A 21,498-nucleotide genomic window follows, 5' to 3' on the forward strand; every position below is an offset into this window, starting at 1 on the left:
CAGCAGCAAGAAGCATTAATACAATATGTCACCTGGTTTGAAGGGGTTAAAACAAGCCATTGAGTGCAGCAGGTATCGCCATAATGACCTTTGTGTATGAGTGTGTGTGTGTGTGTGTGTGTGTGTGTGTGTGTGTGTGTGTGTGTGTGTGTGTGTGTGTGTGTGTGTGTGTGTGTGTGTGTGTGTGTGTGTGTGTGTGTCTGTGTGTGTCTGTGTGTGTGTGTGTGTGTGTGTGTGTGTGTGTGTGTGTGTGTGTGTGTGTGTGTGTGTGTGTGTGTGTGTGTGTGTGTGTGTGTGTGTGTGTGTGTGTGTGTGTGACCTAGAGGGGTGTCCTGACTGGAATGCAGTCTTCATCTTGACTATACGATTTCCTGGGGCTGCTTGCTTATCTTCAGCTGCCAGTACCGGATCAAGCAGTGCAAGGTTGCCCACACAGTTGCTATTAGGTATTGGGGAGACTAAATTTTCCTGACCAGCTGCTTGAATGACTGGAGTGTGGGGTGACTACGACAGAGAGCCATAGTTTATGTGGCTTTGGAGATTTCGTAACACATCTTACCGATTTCTTCTGCACAATACATTTCAATATCCTCGTCTTATTAGATAATCAAACAACGTCGATATAAAACGGTGACAGATAAATACCATACAAGGAAATGTTAAGATGTAATATGCAAAATAAATAAGTAAAGACGGACCACGAAGCCTACTATGCCTCTTAAACTACGACCCATGAATCTGGGATGGGAGAAAGAAGGGTGTACGGTCGACCAAAAAAGTACCTCTGAACGACTGGCATGAAAGTTGAAATAATCTAACGCAATGGATGATAGCTACAAAAATATACTCGTATTTATATACAGTATAACTAATGGATGTTCCATACACTGCACCACCCTTCCTATATAAAAAAAAAAAAAATGCCAGTCCCTGTCACATTTTGGGTCATCAAAGGAAACCAGTGATTGGCTGCATCATTTCAACACACACAGGCTAAATCCAATTTGCACACCCTTATCAGGGAGACTGAACTGTTTTTTCAATACACGAGCATCAGTAAAAGGTTGCAATATGTAGGCCATTTTGTTTCAATCCATTTCATTTCGTTTATAAAGGATGAAACATGCTTGTCTGCGTCGGCCTTGGTCACCTGATGGCGGCTCTCCATAGCCTACAGTTCAATCTCGAGCAGCCTCTGTGCTCAGCTCCTTATCCACTCGATGATCTCGTCCCAATCCTTTTTCTCGGTAGCCTATGCCTATCGCAACTCTACCCTCAACGTTCACACTTTTCACCCTCTGTACCCAGTTGTCATCCTCCATCCTCCCCACATACCCAAACCATCTCAACTAGTCACACCTCACATTCCCCTAGCTCAGTTACAACATGGCTTTAGGCCACTACACTCCACAAACACCCTTCTTACAGATCTTACACAGAGAGTTTTCGATGGCATGAATTCAGCTAGGCCACAACACAGAACACTCCTAATCACACTAGACATTAGCAAAGCTTTTGATGCCATCCCCCGCCACAACCTCACAAACAAAATACTCAACACAAACATGCACAATAACACAAAAAGATGGCTGGCAAACTACATAGCAGGCATATGTGCACATGTAACATTTGCCGGTCAGTCTTCTAACATCAGAAACTTCACAAACGGCGTCCCCCAAGGATCTGTTTTGTCCCCTACACTCTTTAACCTATACATGCACGACATACCCACACCCCACACACCACAGATACACATAGCTTCCTATGCAGATGATATAACAGTTACATGTACTCACCAAAACGCAAACACAGCTGCACACGTGCATTCAACCTTACCTCAACACAATACATGAATGGTTCACCACAAACAGGCTCAAAATAGTCCCAGTCAAATCTACGGTGGCCGTTCTCACAAATTGGACAGCAGAACACATTTACATCCCACACCTCACCATAAACAACACACACACACACACACACACACACACACACACACACACACACACACACACACACACACACACACACACACATCCTTGGTGTAACATACAATACATCAATGTCATTTAAACAACACATCACAAACATTAAAAATAAAATAACACCAAGACTCAATGCTTTGAGGTCACTTGCCCATACAACATTCGGACACAACAAAGAAACCACCACCACAGCATACAAACAATACATACGTTCAGTAATGAATTATGCAAGCCCTGCCTGGGCTTCTAACCTCACCAAAACACACTACAACACTCTACAGACCATACAGAACAAGGCCCTAAAAATAATCACAGGCTGCACAGCTACTACACCCACAGATCACCTAGCCTACATCAAAAAACCAAAGTCCTCAAAGTCAAGGATCACCTAGACATGAGAGACACCCAGTTTCTTGCTGCAGCCTCCACAAACCCACAACATCCACTATATTTCATGGCAGCACATCCACCCACACCAAGGAACATCAAAACAACACCCAGCACACGATACCTTACACAAATACTGTCATCTCTCCCCCCTCGCCCACCTCAGACCAGCTTCCAGTAGCATATCCACACTCAGATCACTCGCTGCTCCATTCAGTCACGTAAAGACAACACACAGCTGCATGCACGGCCTCCTGACATCCACCCTTCTGAATCCTATCTCCCTCGTGAGGACAGGGTCCACCTGGCCAGGATGAGATGTGGGCACCATTCAGCCCTCTTAAGCTACCAGAAGAGGCTGGATGACTTCGTTGCTGATGCCTGTCCAGGATGCAACACAGCACCCCATACTATTAAGTACATTATGGAAGACTGCATTGCACACAATCAGCTACGCCAACCACACAACATATACTCTTTGAGAGCTCCGTGGGAAAGCCTGGTCTCAGCCATGGCCTTCCTAAGGGACTCGGGGCTGTTCGGCCAGACTGCCTAGGGAACAACTACTACTACTACTACTACTACTACCCTTTCGCATCACATCCCTAATACATTGAAGTCCCATCCTTCTTCTCAACACTTCATTCACAGTGCTAAGCTCCTCACGCTTGTCAATCAAGGACATGCTGCATGTCCGGCTAATCATTTTCACATCTGTGCATTTGAACCTAGTACTATCCTCTTCTTTTACTGCTGTAGCCTCACTATCGTACATCATTTCATTTCTAACACGTGCTGCATACAAGGAACCCTTAGCACAGAGAGAGACAGTACTCTCAAACTCAGGTGGGGCAAGAACTCCCTGACCTTCTTTTAACCACTCCTTACCGTTCCTATTGAACTAGCTCCAGCCCCACCTCCAGCACATATGTTCCTCAAATAATAAAACTCCTCCACACACTCGAGACCCTCCGGGTATATCAATTCATTTCTGCCTCTTTGCTTCCAACAAGATTTTTTTTTTCTGCTTCTGTATACTTTCCTTTACATGCTGCACACACAAAATCAACATTATTTTGCAGACTACCTCTAATACCACTACATTTGTTAAAAAGCCACTTATCACAAGCACTGCACAAAACAAACTTACTTCCTACATCCTTGTGGCCAAATGTGTATGGTCACACTATTGCCTTGACAGTACCACCACCTGCCCTAGATATCACATTTATTCTATTCGCATTTATTCCCAAACCTTCGTTACCCGTTCAGTCTCTTCACTTCCGAAATCTTTCTTCTGCTATCCTCTCGTTCTCTGTGATCAATACCAGTCATAAGCATTCAACACCTCCCATGGGAGTCTAATTCCGAAATCACGTGAGAGAGTTTCAAACACCAAGACAAAAAATAAGTGGCTTAAAACTGTTTAACTCCTAAAGCCCAGCATTGAATATGAAATGCAGCTCGTTGTACTTGACGATATATTCAGAAACCGCTTGTTTTCAAACCAACGTGTCAGCAACAACAGAATCGATAACATTCATTGCTTGTTTTCAAACCAACGTGTCTCAGCAACAACAGCATCAATAACATTCATTAAAAGACCGAAATATTTATCATTCCTTCGTCTCTTCACTGTAAGTAACTCCAAGTCTAGGTGTATGAGTTGTGGAGTGCAGAGGTGAAGATTAGTCACTTTTGGAGTAGCAGCCAGGCCGCATTTGGACAAGCACGGTACATGAGGCGGGCTGCGTGTGCAGGACAGGACGAAACTGGCACCTTCACTTTCACTCAATGCCATGCGTAAGTAGGTGACTTGATGGGGCTCGAGGTGGCAATGGCTGGGCTGGCAGTGATGGCTACGAGCGAATTGGACGAAGCAGAACCAGAATTAATCATTCAGCACTCTTCCATGGTCCGTGGTTGACTGCCTATGTCGTCTGCCTGCCTAAACCTACACACTTGCATGATGCCGTGGTGACAAAAGAAACTGACAAGTCACTTCAAACTAAGGCAGATACAGAACACTTCAAACTGTGACGTGAAAAGAAAAAAGCTATGTCTGTTTGCCGAGCATTCTCAAACACTTCATATCCGACAGTCAGTGCCGTCAGCCATGCTTCAGGGGTTAAAGAAATTAATGTTTAATGTTCCCTAATGATGGAAATGATAATAACAAGTTTTTTTTTTCGTATACTGTAAACAGATCACGTGTAGTAAATAATTCTTTCATGACGAAAGGTCTTCCCTAAGTTGAGCAAAACTGTCTTTCGGAAGAGGAAGTGGTAAAGGGGCAGACACCATGACACACTATAGAAATATTTATACTTTTGCAGATATAGGAATAAATAATAACAGCATTATCTGTATATATACACTTTATCTACAATATCCAACATATAATTTACATATATCTACATCTAGTTTGAAACAGCAACACTTCCTTCACAATGCTAACACATCTCCCTGGGCTTGGACTCACAGACATACTTATAATCCATTCCTTAAGGTAGCTAAGATTTTGTTTATGTAGGAAGAGCATAGAATGTAAAGTGCAGAATCCTCCCTTGTTTCTTGTTCTTCCTGCAGCAACAAATCCTACTTAGAACAGTGAATCTCCCATATATATCTCTGCGAATCCCTCCCCTGGTGACAAACTCAACTTATGACAAGTTAACCGATCATGTGGCCTTTGTCAATGCTCACACCACAAAATCTATTGCTCTCAACACTCTACAAGAACTATATCAACACAGGTATATATATCCATGCACCATGTATATGAACCAAAGACTATAACAACATCAACATTATGGTACTATTTTGGCGCTACGTTACAAACAGCCTATGTGTAAACTTCTAAATTCCGCAACTCTCATAACCTACACAGTTATTCCACTCTGGAGTATTATAAATTCTCTATAACAGTAACAGACTTCACTAGAGATACTGGTATCTAAAACAAACGCTGTCTAAATACGGGGCTCTTGTCTTTCAGATTTTACAAACGAATAAAACGCTGGAACGCAGTAAAATATTAAACATGAACATGACACAATAACAGACACTTAGTTGGTTTGGTTCTTGTCATTTACATACCGGTAAACAAATTTGTGACTACAGACATGCAAACTGATGCCTAGCCTAAATGTCAGATCATATACCATCAACTGTTTCTATGAATCTGGTTTCTTTGGTTGCTCATTTAAATAACTATAAACATGAAAGTAACTATGAGTGAAAGTAATGGAAAACATTATTAAACTTTCCATTTTAAACTTGTCTATCACTTCGCGGATTAATGTTCTCATACACGCTTCTCAACACAGGAACCAAATCAGAAAAAAAGAATGCAGTCTCCTTTATATACTCGTATGAAAAATGCCGATAAACATTACCTGTCTTCCCTACTTAACACATATGATACACCAACTTTTCAAAATATGTATAGGCTGTTACTTGTGAACAGGAAGAACTGCTTTGCCCTGAAGTATGAATATATAGTCACCTCTTTGGTTAATAGTTCCATACACATATACATATATTATATATTTACATAAACATGACTCCAATATAAACATCATCTGGGGTATAAACAATAGCCAACGCAACATTAGCAAAATATCTACCCTTGAACACACTGCTTTCTTACCCGCTCTCACCACTCGAATACCAACCATATACAATAGAATATCAGACAGACACACCATATACTGACATGAAATTCGGTCTGAAATACACAAACAAATTAAGAGACGAGATTGAAACAGTTGGTAAGTTCTTGAATCCTGAAGCAGTTTTAAGACATATTCTAAAACATGATGCAGAACTATGTAACATCTTGAATTTTTACTAAGGAACAATACCGTACATGCAAGTCTTAGAAGTTCGCATTTTGAGCTAAAAAAAAAAATAAACTAGTGACCTTTTCGTATTACAAGATTCATTGTTTTCCAAAACAGGGAAGGCATTTGAAGGTGGACTGGCCTGAAAGGGTTAACTCTTCAACCAGAGTTATGAAGAACTCTGCACTTCAACTTTGTGTTATGGGCATGAAAGATTCAGTTTCAGTGTTCTTTTTAGTATTTCCTGTGTCTGAAAAATAAGTGTGATATCCAATGGTGACATATTAAGAACTGCAAAGACTGAGAGGAATGCTTGAAGAAGAAAAGGAAGGGAAAAATAAATTACGGTACTGGTACAAAGTAATCCTATCTCAGTGGCAAACACAGAGTAAAGGATAAGTCTGAGAACAATCGACAGAATTACGGTACACAGATGGAAACGGACTCACACTTTTGTGTTTTTTTTTTCAATCAACTTAGAAAGTATGTACAGCCAGCAAAACATACATCTTCCCAAATTTGTTAGACGAATATTTACAACTTACAAAACTTAACAGTGTCACCTTTTGAATAGTGTGTGCCATAACACTCTTACAGTCACTGCATTAAGATGCTGATTAGCAAAATCTTTGGTCCTCTGCATTTCCAGTCACATACAACCACTGACTGAACCATTAACATATGCAATATAGAACAATAACCATTCTACCGTCAGTGAGGTCCACAGTCATCTGGATTTTGTTGATATGTCAATAATCAACTGTAAAAGTGACCTTCAACTGGTCTGACTTAAACTTTTCTGCAATAAGTTCAAAACTTCGGGAAGATACTTATTTCACCTGATGTACATTTATAAGTATACAGTTTCTCTACACAACTGTATCGCTATAGCACCACAAACCTCTATACAGTTAATAGAGAAATGCTACTCACCCACACTTTGCATTCTAAACAAGTTCAAAAATACCGTACTGTTACCATAAGCTATACCATTTCCAATCAACTGTTATTAATATAAAATAATACAAAATTACTCATTTGGATCAGTTCCACTGTATTACAAAAACGAAAACATATGGAGAAACATTATTATTTTTTTTTAGCATCTTCAGCATAGGTTTATGTGGAATGTGTCCTTTGAAAAGATGTGAAATATAAAGCTTTTTTTTAAATTATTATAAAAAGATTGAAGTACGGTGTACCTAACTGATTTTACACAGGAGTTTTACTGTAAATATTGTCATCCACTCTATTTACATGCATATTTCATAACATCAAAGACATACTCATAACCCTAATAAGTCACAAGTCCGTCACTCATAACATCAACAATATTTAAAATTAGTGTGATTGTCCATTACGTATGGTAACTGTCAGTAACACTATAGTTCATTTATATTAACCTGGCAAATAGCCAACCCCAGTCTGAATGCTGCAATGTAACTGTGTAAAGCTTGAGAGGTTGCATACGAAAAAGTTTAGATCACTTTAAGTTTCAATCTCGTTATATATACCATTAGCATATTCAATAACTCCTGCATCATTGGGCAAAAGAGCACTGTATTCAAATGACTGGAATGCGAGGTGAATATCTTAATAATTTTGTAGCAATAGCAGTTTGAGATTTCTGTTTAAGGTACTAACTGCTGACAGTACCGTATTTGCTGTAATCTATTGCCTCAAACACCAATGGATCTGTTTAAAGCTTTTACTTCGCTGAACCATACAATACAATGTGTAGCATATGGATACGTCTGTTTCTTCTCTGACTATGGTACCATGGGATCGCAAACACCTGTGAAGTTGAGTGACTAAAGAATAAAAAGCAAGGTGTAGTGAGAAATAGTAGAAATAAGGAGGAATCTGATCATTACCTTTCCCATCGTTTATCATCCCGTCAACTGAATGGGGAGCTGGGGTGTCTTTGCCAGGAAACTAGAAATGGACTATAATGAAACTTACTCTGTTTTGCGTTTTTTATATAAGTGTTATATTTCATTTACATTTTCAACAATATAAACACTGTAGTATACAAGCATCATTGGTATTGTACCCTTCCAGTGCCCGATATCATTCCTACAGCATCTTGCAAATTTCCGTAAAACTCAGTCCCATGAATCTTGAAAGAGTTCAAAAATAACAATCAGATGCTTCACTTATATTACACATAAACATTTCCTCTTGTAATTGGGATACACACATAATCCTTTGGAATCTATTTTATCATGCAGGTTCTTGTAATTTTAAAAACTCACATTTGCAACGAATTTAAACAGAGAGAAATACATTATTTACATTAAATAAGCTCTTTTTAAAACAAAGTTCTGCAAACTCCATAAAGAAGAACATTACGATTTTTCAATAATATCTTTAGCCTAACTGTTTCCGTTCATAACAATATAAACATTATTGATGTATGGATTTCATTGAAAGGATAGCTATTAGCCTAAATTACTGAACAGTTTTTAACGCCATTTTATAAGGCGTATGTGTGTGTGTGTGTGTGTGTGTGTGTGTGTGTGTGTGTGTGTGTGTGTGTGTGTGTGTGTGTGTGTGGTATATATATAGGTTAGACATATATTCACTACTGTATTTCCTGTGCATTTATAAGTAGTAATGATATATTGCAGGTTTATTACCGCTAGTCTTTCCTTAATAATACAGATCGTAAGATAAATATTTAAACACTTCACAATGCCTGGATGGACTATTTGCTTACCCACAGATAACAGTCACCATATTGTTACAGTACAATACTTAAAGCACTTTAAAATAATCCCAATGTTTGTTTCCTCATCCTGGTCTCGCCTCTGATTCATTTCCTTCTCTAACCCTCCCCCTTTTTTACACATTTCATCGACAATCTCTCTCTCTCTCTCTCTCTCTCTCTCCTTTATTGCTACTAACTTAGAGAACTACTGCTACTTCTACTACAACCACCACCATCACAACTTCTAATATCACGGTTAGCCTAGAATATAAATAACTTATCTTAAAAGTATGATATGTTGTTAACAGACAAACTGTTATATTCCGGTACTCACTAAACACACTTCCTTTGCAAACACGAACTTACTAGATTTTAAAGTTTTATTGGACTTTCAGATATTCTCCATAATTTTCAACAAAATAATCTATGAAGTCTTTTATATTTTTGTTCTTACTGATTTCATTCTAGATTCTGAGTGTATTTTCAGCTCTATTTTTTTGCACCTCTGGCTGACTAGATTCTGAGGTAATTCTTCTCGTTACTTAATATTCATCCTATAATTCACCAACTTCTCGTTTGATCTACGGTGCCTTAAGTGACTAGATTCTAATTTGGTCTGTCTTTCATTTAACTAGATTCCCAGGTTTGTTTTTCCTATTCCCTGATTGTTTATTTATTCCTTCTTTGACAGTATTCTGAGTTTGCTTTTCCTTTGACTAGATTCCAAGTTTGTTCTTCCATGGTTGACTAGATTTTAAGTTAGGTCGTCTCTTAAGCAACCTGTTCTTCACTTAATTTACTAAAAAGTTATAATTATCTCTTCACTGACTAAATTCTTAACTGGTCTTTGCCTGACTGACATGGTCTTCCCCTAATAACTGGGGTAGCCTTGTAAAAGTAACTTAAAAAAAAAAAAAAGGTCTATAGCCAGACGCCTTAATTCCAGAGGGATGGCCACAAACAAATCGACACCTTGACAACTCTATCCTCCGCCAACGGCCTTCCTTCCCTCCAACTACCACCATTCTCAATCGCAGACATACACAAACCGGTATCCTTCTTGTGAACTAGTGGTTCTGTTTAAAGGTCCATTTAATTATTATAATATCGCCGCCAGGAAACATGATACAGTATATAAAAGTGTATTGTCAGTTTTACTATATCCTGAAGGTTTATATGAAAAATGTGAGAATATATGGAGAGATTAGTTTCATATAAGCAAGAATCCCCTGTTGTGCTTTACTTTTAAAAATGCTGGTTGAACACATCTGGGTAAAAAATGTACTATATATACACACTGCAATGACCTTATGCATAATCATGAACATTTCTAAGTTGGAAACACCCAGCGCGGCTCATTAAGATCCACTGATAATTAACTGTGTGATGGCAACCTCTCCTCAACCACTTCGCTTCGACGACGATTTTCATTTTTTCTCGCTACCGGACGATTTTCTTCAGCGTAAAAGGGCCACCGAGTGAATATTCCAGCTCATGAAAGTCTCCCAAACTGAATGGCCTCGTCTGGGGGAAACAGTAACAAACAAACTACCGTATATCATAATAGTGAAGGAGTTAACTGAGGGGATTCCAATTCTTTCTTTCGTTTACTAAATCCAAATTATTCCTCACTTTTTAATCAACTTCAGACATGATTCACTGCTCTGATTCTGATTCGTTTTCACCATGACAATATTAAGTACTCTGCCTCTTTATTTTCTCAAACATTTGTACTCCCTTTAATAAATTTTGTATCCTCTCCTATTCTGATCATCTCCTATGTTGCTATTTTTCTTAGCATATTTCTTTGATTCTGTTTTCTTAATCTTATTTGTCTTTTCCCTGGTCTGACAATTTATAAATCTAACTTTTTCCTTTTCCTACCATCCTTTCATCAGATTAAGCATTCTTTCTTTGTACTTCTCCCTCAGTTTCCTTAACCTTACGGAATTTGTACTTGACGAAACCTGCATCTTTCTCCTCCATCCTTAAAAACATATTCAGAATACATAGGTTAAAGCAGGTTACAAAACGTAGCTAATATAAACACTGCACCAACAACAACAACAGCAAAAACAATGATAACAACAAGACCAGAGGTGTTGGACAGAGAAAGAGAGAGAGAGAGAGAGAGAGAGAGAGAGAGAGAGAGAGAGAGATTATACAGCACATTACCATCTTAACATTCGCCGTATAGCAAAATATGATCGTAACAGTGGTGTCGTAAGAAGAATTTTTATCGTAACTACTGCAACGTAAAATACATTAAGAAGCGTAACGTTCGTAGACGCATCGGAACGTAACTGTAGGATCGCAAGGGTAGCGTAAGTGCCATCAAGCAGCTCATCTCAAACGTGAACCCAGTGGACTGCAGGCCTAAGTTACCCCTCTCTTACAGACCACCCTTTTCCTACAGTCCATCCTTCTACAGTCCATCCTTCAACAGTCCATCCTTCACCTACAGTCCATCCTTCTACAGTCCATCCTTCACCTACAGTCCATCCTTCACCTACAGTCCATCCTTCACCTACAGTCCATCCTTCACCTAGTCCAACATTCTATAGTCCATCCACCTCCTACAGTCCATCCTTCACCTAGTCCATCCTTCACCTACAGTCCATCCTTCACCTACAGTCCATCCTTCACCTACAGTCCATCCTTCTACAGTCCATCCTTCTTACAATCCATCCTCCTCCTACAGTCCATCTTTCACCTAGTCCATCCTTCTTACAGTCCATCCACCTCCTGCAGTACATCCTTCACCTAGTCCATCCTTCTCCTTCTGTGAGATAAGGAAAGAGTTGAGGGACATTTGTCTAACCAGGCAGTGGAGCCGCCCTGTTATGTCAGTGCCACCACATGAAGGCGTCTTTCTCCAGCACATGATCAGAAAATAAAATAACTAAATAAACTTAAGTATAGAAGGTAGAGCAATTATTTCTTCAGTCCGATGACGTATTTTTAACTGTATTCTTGCTCGAACAGACGATTTCATTCAACGATCTATTCACACTGACGGAGTTGACGAAGGCTTTATCTAACCCCCCCCCCCCGTTCAGAAGGCCTCTCCTAACACCAGTAAAATCGTCTGAAGGCAGCAGGCATAAACAAACAACATTATCACAAAAAATTAAGTATTGCTTATCACAAACACTAAAATTAACCTAACCCGTTCACTGTTATCACCGCTTTATCCAATACGTTTTACTACCTTAACACGACGTTCTTACTCTAAACTTCAAATATATCGTAGGTCTTGAAGCTTAAAATACTGCATTATAATCTGCTGCCCCGTACTACACTGCAAACACTATCGTAAAGGCTATGACTCTGGCTATTGTAAGTAATGGAGCGAAGAGTGTAGTTTAAATATAAGTATAAACCACACGGTCCTATTCTACATGACTCTGGAGATTTCGTAACATCTTTTCCTTGTCGACTAATTCTGCACATTAAACTTCAGTATCCTCTCGTATTATTATTCCTGTAAACACTATCCATATTAAAACGATATAGCCTAAATAACAGAATAAGCGTTAAGGTGTATTACGCAAGATAAATCGCCATGAAAACGGTGCTAGGAAGCCACGCATACTACTCAGAATACGGCCTATAATTTGTTCTGATCTCTTACCCTGATTACTGACCAAATTTTAGGTGGTAACTCGAAGCTATAATACGCCACACGAGGGACAGTTTAGATGACACTGTAGTTTAAATTCTAGATGGAGGAGACAGCTTCGCAGGACTTCTTCAGCTATTTATTTTGCATATTATTCGTAACTTTTTCTTCTAAGTCATTTACATATATGCTTTTAATACCGATACAAGAGGATACAGAGATGCAGTGTCCTGAAGAAGCAGCTAAGGAAGGAGAGTTGCGAAGTCCGGAAGGCCACTCAAAGTACGACCTTGTTACTCACGCAGTCAAAAAATAAATAAATAAGAATAAAATAAAACTACCAAGAACATTTTTTCATTTCGATTCACCTTGGCTACGACTTCACCTCAGCCAATGGTAGAGAGGTTGCACACACTGGCTCAAGGCTGTACAATCCGTTTCACTTGTAAATACTATACCGGTACAGAAAGGTAAGTCTGAGGTCGATGTAGAACTATTCGATGCAGTAAAAAATAAACAACAGAATGTTTTTGTGTAATATGCAAAATAAATTGTCACTGAGGATGAATTCTGCGAAGTCTCCTTTGTCACTTAAAAGTTCTGAGGTGCTGTACAATCGCCTTCATGTATAGGTATTAAAGTGGATGAGTTGGAGGTTAACGTTGCACCAGAGCATTTGTTTACATCGCAAGTCTACTTAATTGGAGCCATTCCGTTATAGCAGTCAGACCACGACGGCTCTTACAGCTCTTAATGATACTAAAGTCTGTCTAACTGAAGGTTAAATTACCGGTAAACCTACTGTTCGTAGTGTCAGTGTCTGTCATCCATGCCAACCATCCTGGTGTTGGCGTGGATGTGGGTGTCGGGGTGACGAGACATGACATGGGTATTCACGGCCGCGTTTCATTTGCTGCTCCACGTCCGAAGCAGTCTTCATTTTAATTATTCTAACCGTCTGTTGAGAGAGGACAGCCGAGCAGTGGATGGCTTACATTTTATCACACTGTTAATCTTTTTTTGGGGAGTGCCACACACGCTGAGGGCCAACGTATCTAGCATGCATGACAAGTTATCAAGATGGGGTGATGAATTCATTACTACTTCATGATTATTGTGTACGGTATCCAATAGCTGTCTATTCCTGGTTTACATTAGATTTTTACGAATTATCCAAATAATGTCTCTCTCACTCTGAATGGAGAGATTCAGGTGTTGCCACGCCAACGTAAACGGCATTTAGTGTCTGTATGCCATGTCAGTCACACTTGGGCCTTGTCATAACAGTGTGGTATTGATGTTATAATGAATAACTCTATCACTTCTCCCATCCTAGGCGTCATAGCTAACCAACGCATCCTTGGCATAACCTTACCATTCTGTTATGTGAGCGTAACAGACAATTTTAATTTCGAACCGTGTGTGGCAGTCAAATTTAATGTTGATACACTGCATTTTGGCTTGGATATAATTAAACACAGTGGAAAATGTTAACATATAAATTTATCCACGGGTCAAGATTTACTCTCTCTCTCTCTCTCTCTCTCCCCTACTCGGCCACCTAATGCCTCACTTTTTAATTAACGTATTTTTATCGCAAAATATTCAACCACCTCAGCTTGTACGATATTGAGGTAGCAACCCCTTCAGCTCAAAGACGTATTTTTCATTACCGGCATCCCAAGACGATTTTATTCAGCTTAAGGTACGCCTGTTGTAGCAAAGGTGTTCATGAAGACTAACAACTCCATGTCCTACAGCCTCTCCTAAGCTGAACTAAATCAACTGGAAGTAAGAATAAAGAGGAGAAATACGTCATTGGATTGAAGGCATAAATCCTTTTAGTCTGAGAACGTCTATTACATTTAATCCTTTTTTGACACTACCATACTCGATTTAAAGCCTTCAGTCTGATCACGTAGTTCATATTTTATTCTTGCTATATCCAGACAACTTTTAGTCTAAGAACGGTTTTATCGAACTAGGAGGATTAGTTAGAGCCATCACTGACCCCCTCACAGCAAGATTTCCCCCAAGATGAATAAAATCGTCTAAAGGCAGCACGAAAAACGGAATATACGCCATGGGACGGAACGGAATAAGGGGGATTACCGAAAGGGTAGGATTACATTTTGCCTTCAGGTTCTTTATATATATATATTTTTTTTTAAATGTCCGACTTCGCCCATAGTCTTTAACAGCCCGTTCCATGAAGCCCACCAGTTCTCCCGCGTACCATACACCTCCACATGCCACCATCTCGGCGCTAACACCCACCGTCCGTACTGAATTCATGCTTTTCATATTCCTAGATTCGGCCGCAAAAAAATAAAAAAAAATAAAAAATCTGTTGGTAGGATGATTAAAGGTAAAAATACGTCATCGTAGTCAAGAAGGAAACTTGTGAAATACTCTATCATACATGTATCGTATGTATTGCACCTTTGTCTCGACCACTGGTATGGTCTCGAAGCACCTGTGATACTGGCAAAAGGCCTCGATGAAGCTGGTATTAATATTTATATATTTTTTTGCTTATTCGTACACGGAAGTCTGTCTCTACGAGTCTATAAGCTGGTTAGCATACTGGGCTTGTAACTGATACGATAATGCCCTGTACAGTCACGGTCAATAATTCATTAACGTCTTGTAACAATGTTATAACTTAGAGGTATCGTGGCTGCTGATGGTGCGGTCCAAAGCTCAACTGAATGTGAACCCGGTGGATTGAAGGCTGAAGCTGTCCTTCTCCAATGTCCACCATCCTCCTTTAACTGGATAGGGAGGAAGACGTGGGACAATTGTATAAATGGGCTACTCTGCTTTCCTGTTTTTTCGGTGCCACCGCATGGAGGGGTTAACAATGACCAACTATGTTCGAAACTCATTTCACTGGTTCAGAACCCTCGAAGCAGAGGAATTATTGCCCGTAACTGTACACGCTGATTCATATCTCCTGGTCCAGCCTGGTCAGAACTTAAGTTGAAACCAAGGGTGCTTAGACACATAGCTCACCAGGAGTTGATGTGTACTCAAACTTCGTGATCTGCTGTGTGTGTTCGTTGGTACGTTGCCGAGGTGAGCAGTGAAGAAACACCCCTAGACTCGACTTGCTCTCCGGCAAGAGTGAACTAGATTTCATGCCTCACGACTAGACATGTGGTAGTTCGAAGCAGTTTCATATCAGCCTATACACCGTTCGTACTGGTTCATTTTCTGCTTCATACAAAAGAGCTGTATTAACTTCAAACTGATGTAAATACGATTCGGGCCTCCTCTAAAAATTCCAAACTGCTGCGACTGAAATGTTAATCAGTAAGTTTCAAAATTGCATCATGGCATACATCACTGCTGGTTCAAGGCTATTACACTCACTGTTGTTACCATCAATAAACTCCTAATCATTTAAGCTGAAATTCAGTTAGCTATAAGCCAGTCATAAATAGCACGATTAGAACTGCGAGTATATCATTACCGGTAAATGCATTGCTCTTGAAAACGGGAAATTTTACTAAGGTAGTTTCACTACTTCAGTTCTTGGCCTTTACAGCTTCCATAGCACGTTATGAGTATTAGGATTCAAGCAGTTTAACAGCTTATAAGGATTAAGAAGTCATGCTTTAAATTTTCTTGTACCACACTAATTATACTCCATACCTAGACAAACTCACTGGAATTATGTAAAGGCAGTGTATAGCCTTAAGTATTGTCTCTGGGAGTATCACTGTTTGTGACCCTTAGCAATGAAGCTTCGAAATGGGTGATGAGATGCATCTTACTAGTGAAGCTCTGATCCAGATAATCCTCTCTGAGAATCGCTACCCATTTCTCACAGGAAATAGCCTAATAATGCTATTGACTGAAGCATTTCTAAATGACCCTTTAATAAGGTGTATTGATGAACACCTACAATGAGGCTGTTTATTAACCTGCTATGCTGATCATTTTTTCCTCTTTTTACCTTTAAAATGATCCCTTAAAATACTCAAGTGAACCATTTTATTGCATTCCCACGATCCAACTAAACACATATCGTGAAGCCTTAACTCACGTGAAGCTTTTTGGTAAAGGTTTGACTCGGGAACTTTTCTGAATAAAGCCTTGACTCAAGTGAATCTTTAAGTGAGTCCTCAAAACTTACAAGTAAACTCTCGAGCCGATCTTCAAGTTAATTCCTAATTCATATAAGCTTAATGAATCTCCAACTCATACTCACTCGCGAATATCCTTACTGAACCCTGATGACTAGGATGGTCCACCTTAGTATTCCCTTAAGTGATGCCTCGATTCGTGAACCCAAGACATAAGTTAACGTTTGACTTACATAAATGAACCCCTAAGGTAATTTCTCACGCGAAGCCTCGACTCCTACAAGCCTCCTATGCAAAGCCCCGATTTAAGGGACATCTCAACCTTGACACAAGTGATGCCTGGACTCAAGTGAACCTGAAGTGAAGACCCGAATCTCTCGTGTAAAGCATTGACTCAAGTAACCCTCTACATAGTGAAGCCTCAGTTCAAGTAAACGAAACTCCTCAGTGAAGCCTCGAAAAAAAAAAAAGAAACAACAAACCTCCCTAATGTATTTTGGACTCCAGCATCACTTTCATCTCATCCAGAGCTCGTTCAAGATTCCGTCCGAACTCGAGCGTGGACGTCTCCTCGCACGAGTTGAAGGCGGAGAGGCAGAAAACGATATAGTCTGGGTGTGGGTTATAGGAGGCTCCGTATCCATCCGGCACGACTGGTCCGTAACCCATCCACGAGTCAGAAAGTGTCGGTACCTGTAGGGGGAGAAAATAGGCTGGGTTAGAGGATTGCTGATGGATTATATGGATTTTTAAGGGATTGCTAGTGGATTAAAATGCGGTGGATGAGAAGACTGATGGATGAAAAAGTGATGGATAATGGGCTAGGCGGTTGTGGAATAAAAGTTGAATTAATGGGTGGATCAACGAATTGGTGTTGGTAGATTAAATTGGTGGATCAGAGATTTGGTGAAGGTGGATTAAATGAAAGGAGAGACTTGGATAAAAAGATTAGTGGATGGATGGGTTTTATGATGAAATGGGATGGATAGTGGATAAGAAGCGCAGTGGGTGAAACTGGTTGGATGAAGGGACTGTTGAATAAAATGGGTCTGGATGAATAAATGGATTGGACGAGAGGATTGGTAACGAATGAACTGGGTGAATAAGAAGGTTGGTGGATAAAACAGGTGGAGGAGAGGCCTGCTGGATGAGAATGGGGTGGATAAGAGGTTTGCTAGGGGATGAGAGGGACGGTTGGATAAAACGTGACTGGTAAAATGAGTTGCCTGAAACGGCTGGTGAATGAAAGTGAGTTCGATCGCGGACGAGAGGCTTGATGATGGATTAAATTGGGGTAGATTAAGAGCTAAGTGGTAGATTAGCCTGAAGGAGTGGATTAATTGGGGTAGATTAAGAGCTACCTGGTAGATTTGCCTGAAGGAGTTGATTACATCGACATGATTAGAGGCTTGGCGGCAGATAAAACTGAGTGGATTTTACCTTCAGTACTGAGTTAGAATCTTACTATTGGATTAAAGGGCAGATTAGAGACATAGTGGTGCCAGGCTACAAGGGAGGATTATAGGCTTGGTTGTGGTGGTCTTTGATATCACCACCTATCTAAAGTTTGTTATCTGACGCCGCTACACAAGATGTAATGCAGCTTTATCTACCGAATAATAACTCCTTTATATCATGCCCTGAACGAAAGAAAATAGACAAATTATGTGGCCAGAACTTCGCATTTCATTCTCCCTTCCTTACCTACCCTCCCTCACTCCACCCAAGCACCATCGCTCGTCCCCCCACCCACCTTCCCTTCTTTCTCTGGCCCCTCCCTCTCAGCCCCTCTTACGTCAGTGTGACGACGCGCATAAAGTAGCCATCCTGAGGCTGAGGCACGGGGTACAGGAAGATAGGTGATTATTTATGGTCACGACTGTACTGTACAATGGAGTACAAAGGAAAGCAAACAGCAACAGACCTTAACGTTCTTTCGTGGCTGCTTGTTACAGAGTAGACTATGACTACGAGATCTAATTCTATATGCCGAAGGATAAGGATACGATAGTAAAGCAAGAAGGCTCCCCTCGCCTCCAAACCCTCCAGTGAAACCTGGCAGGAAAAAGTGAGAAAAACCACCACGCAGCATGGAAAAACTGACATGGAAATTTCATAGGAAACATTGAAAGGGAAAAGTTACATTCTACAATACTTTATAAGTTACCAGTTTGAATAACTTGAAAGAGAAAACAATACAGTAGGCTGAATAATCAAACATATAATAAGTAAGGCACACACATGAATGGGTAGCTGAGTTAACGGGGCGTCAGTAGACACAGCGTGGAAATTGCACAGTGCACAGCATCTATGTTCAGGTTCACCGTGGCTTTCTCTCAACAGTATTACAGATGTTTGGGGGTCAGTTTGGCACTTTTTGGCCTTTTTTCATGTAGTCCATATGACGAAGAATTACGAGAAATTTCGTTTAAGTAACCTTATCAGTTTGTTGCAAGCTTTCAGACGATGTGCATAGGTCCGCTGTAGCTTTAATAGTCTCCGAGATAACAGTTTTGATACCGTAATACGCTTGACAAAGGAAAAACCAGTCCTGCCTACTAGTCCTAGGTGTGTTCTTGTTCGCTTCGTTTGTTCGAACTATATATCTACATCTATATCCATATCTACCTATCAAGGCTTATATATATATATGTGTGTGTGTGTGTGTGTGTGTGTGTGTGTGAAGCCCTCGACCTCTGGTTTCGAGAAAACCCTAAAAATGACAGGGGAAAAGATCTAGGTAACTTTTGCCCAGTTTTGCGATGACACTTCCGGCAGTTCTTGGGTCCTTGGCTCTACTCTTTGGAACGCTGAAATTTTCTATCATTTTGCTGTACTCTAGTCATTTCCATTTTTTTTTTATTTTTTATCAGCTTTCGGGCGAACTAGGACGGTTTCCGCAATATTCTGAGTCTTAAAGCCACTCCAAAGTTTGCTTTTGTAATGTGTTCATATCTCTTACCGCTTTTGCGTGTTTTGCATTATGTTCGCATTACAAACATACAAACAGACACGAACTTAGGATTATAGAATTAGAGGTGCTTTAGGAGTTTATTATCTAAGGCCGTTTTTGTGTGATACAGCAGTAATTTGGTATCAGACAGGCAGACAGGCGAACATAATATATTAGAACCAGATACCATATGCAGATACTTACCTCACCTTGTTTTAGATGATTACAGCTGAAGATAAAACGATGCGGTAAGTACCAATGGAGAATATGAAGGAGATTGTGATCGCTGAAGCAGACTCGTTTACACATTTTTCACCTGAATTCACCTTCATTAAATATTTCGAATTCATGGAGCCATTTTATATCTAATCGGTAAGTTTTACGATTCACATTTAACTACCAGGAATTATTTCACTAGGTTTCATTCAACATTTTTTAAAACAATTCTCGCAACTTACAATTTACTGTATTCACTAGATTTCACTCACCGATCTTACCAGTCATTATTTTGCTATGTTTCACTCAGAGAAGTATATGATTTCATTAGAATCAGGCAGTAAACTTACAATTATTTTACTATGTTTCACTGACCATTTCATCAGTAATTATTTCACTTGATATCACCCGGAAAAATTCACTGATAATAATAATAATAATAATAATAATCCTGCAGCTCACTCTTTCGCTCTTTACTGTATCATTCGGTTACGTCAATTGCACCAGATTTCACACGAATTTATATTTTAGGGAATTGTTTCACTGCACTCCATTTGAGTCGTTCAATCTCACATGATTCTTTTCAACACGCTTAAATTTTTCAGCATTCACGCAGTAAATTTTATTGGCCACTCCTATCATGAATAAAATCGTCTAGAGGCAACATCATTAAAGACTTATAACACATCTCTCAGAGGGTGAATACATTTGATTCCAATAATCTTTAACAACTGAAGTCCTCTAAATCAAGCATCTAGGTTTAATATCCACTGCAACTATTCCAGAACTCGTATGCAAGGTCGGCAGTTTGGCCTTCGTTAAGGGCTATTACTGGATCTGCGTCCTAATGAACCACAACGATAAAATCTCCATATTTTTCAGAGTTCAGAGCTAAAATGTTCTCGGGTTAAAAGGTTCTCCCTGGTTATGGAATCATTTGCCCCACTAGGCTCATTAGTCTGGTAGCCTAACTCACTTCTATCTCATCCTGGAACTCTCTGGTGCAGTCTAGATCCGTCGTCATAGTTCTTGGAGGGAATGCCGCCACGGAAGAACATAAGCTGATAATCGTTTAAATGGCACACCACAACACACCATTTAAATCCCTCGGACACTGACAACACCATGTCATACATCTTTATGAATATAATATGCATTATTTAACTTGACTGCATATCACTTTCCTATAAACAGATTTACATATGCAAATAATTATTATGCCATTTTTATCACTGGAACTTAAAACAAATAAATAAATATAGTCTAAATTAAACATCGAAAAATGTAGTACCCGACCAAAAACGTTTCTCATGGAAAACTGATAATGGATGAGTAACTTTAAATAATGTTTTGAATTTATAAAGTTTGTATATCAACTGCTCTGATCCTCTGAATAATAACTTTAGGATTAATAATGTAATCGGTTTAATGATAAAATGGAGTGCCCTTTTTGATACACACTGAAACAGTATAATTTCTAAAACATCCACACCAAATAATGCCACGCACAATTAGCTCTTTGTCTGTCCATTCCATCTTGCTTTTGAACAGTTACTCATGTCGATAAACTTAATATATGTAGTCTATATATCATTTATTCAAACCTGTAAACTTCATACATGTACATACCCAATATATATCACTTACTCATACCAGAACGCTTCGTATAAATTGTTTACTTAATAGCTGTTC

At 39.6% G+C, this 21,498-nt stretch overlaps 1 protein-coding gene across 1 annotated transcript in view; it reads right to left on the bottom strand.

Moving 5' to 3' along the window:
- Window positions 1-17,123: 17,123 nt before the first annotated feature.
- Window positions 17,124-21,498, bottom strand: part of ChAT (Choline acetyltransferase) — a 62,563-nt gene continuing 58,188 nt past the window's right edge. The window contains exon 13 of the mRNA XM_080284749.1: window positions 17,124-17,330. Coding sequence (XP_080140875.1) covers window positions 17,124-17,330 — 207 coding nt within the window. The remainder of the gene's footprint in view (window positions 17,331-21,498) is intronic.

The sequence above is a fragment of the Coenobita brevimanus genome, chromosome 102, assembly GCF_032717465.1.
Source record: "Coenobita brevimanus isolate Jiangsu-jjx chromosome 102, ASM3271746v2, whole genome shotgun sequence".
Classification (NCBI taxonomy): domain Eukaryota; kingdom Metazoa; phylum Arthropoda; class Malacostraca; order Decapoda; family Coenobitidae; genus Coenobita; species Coenobita brevimanus.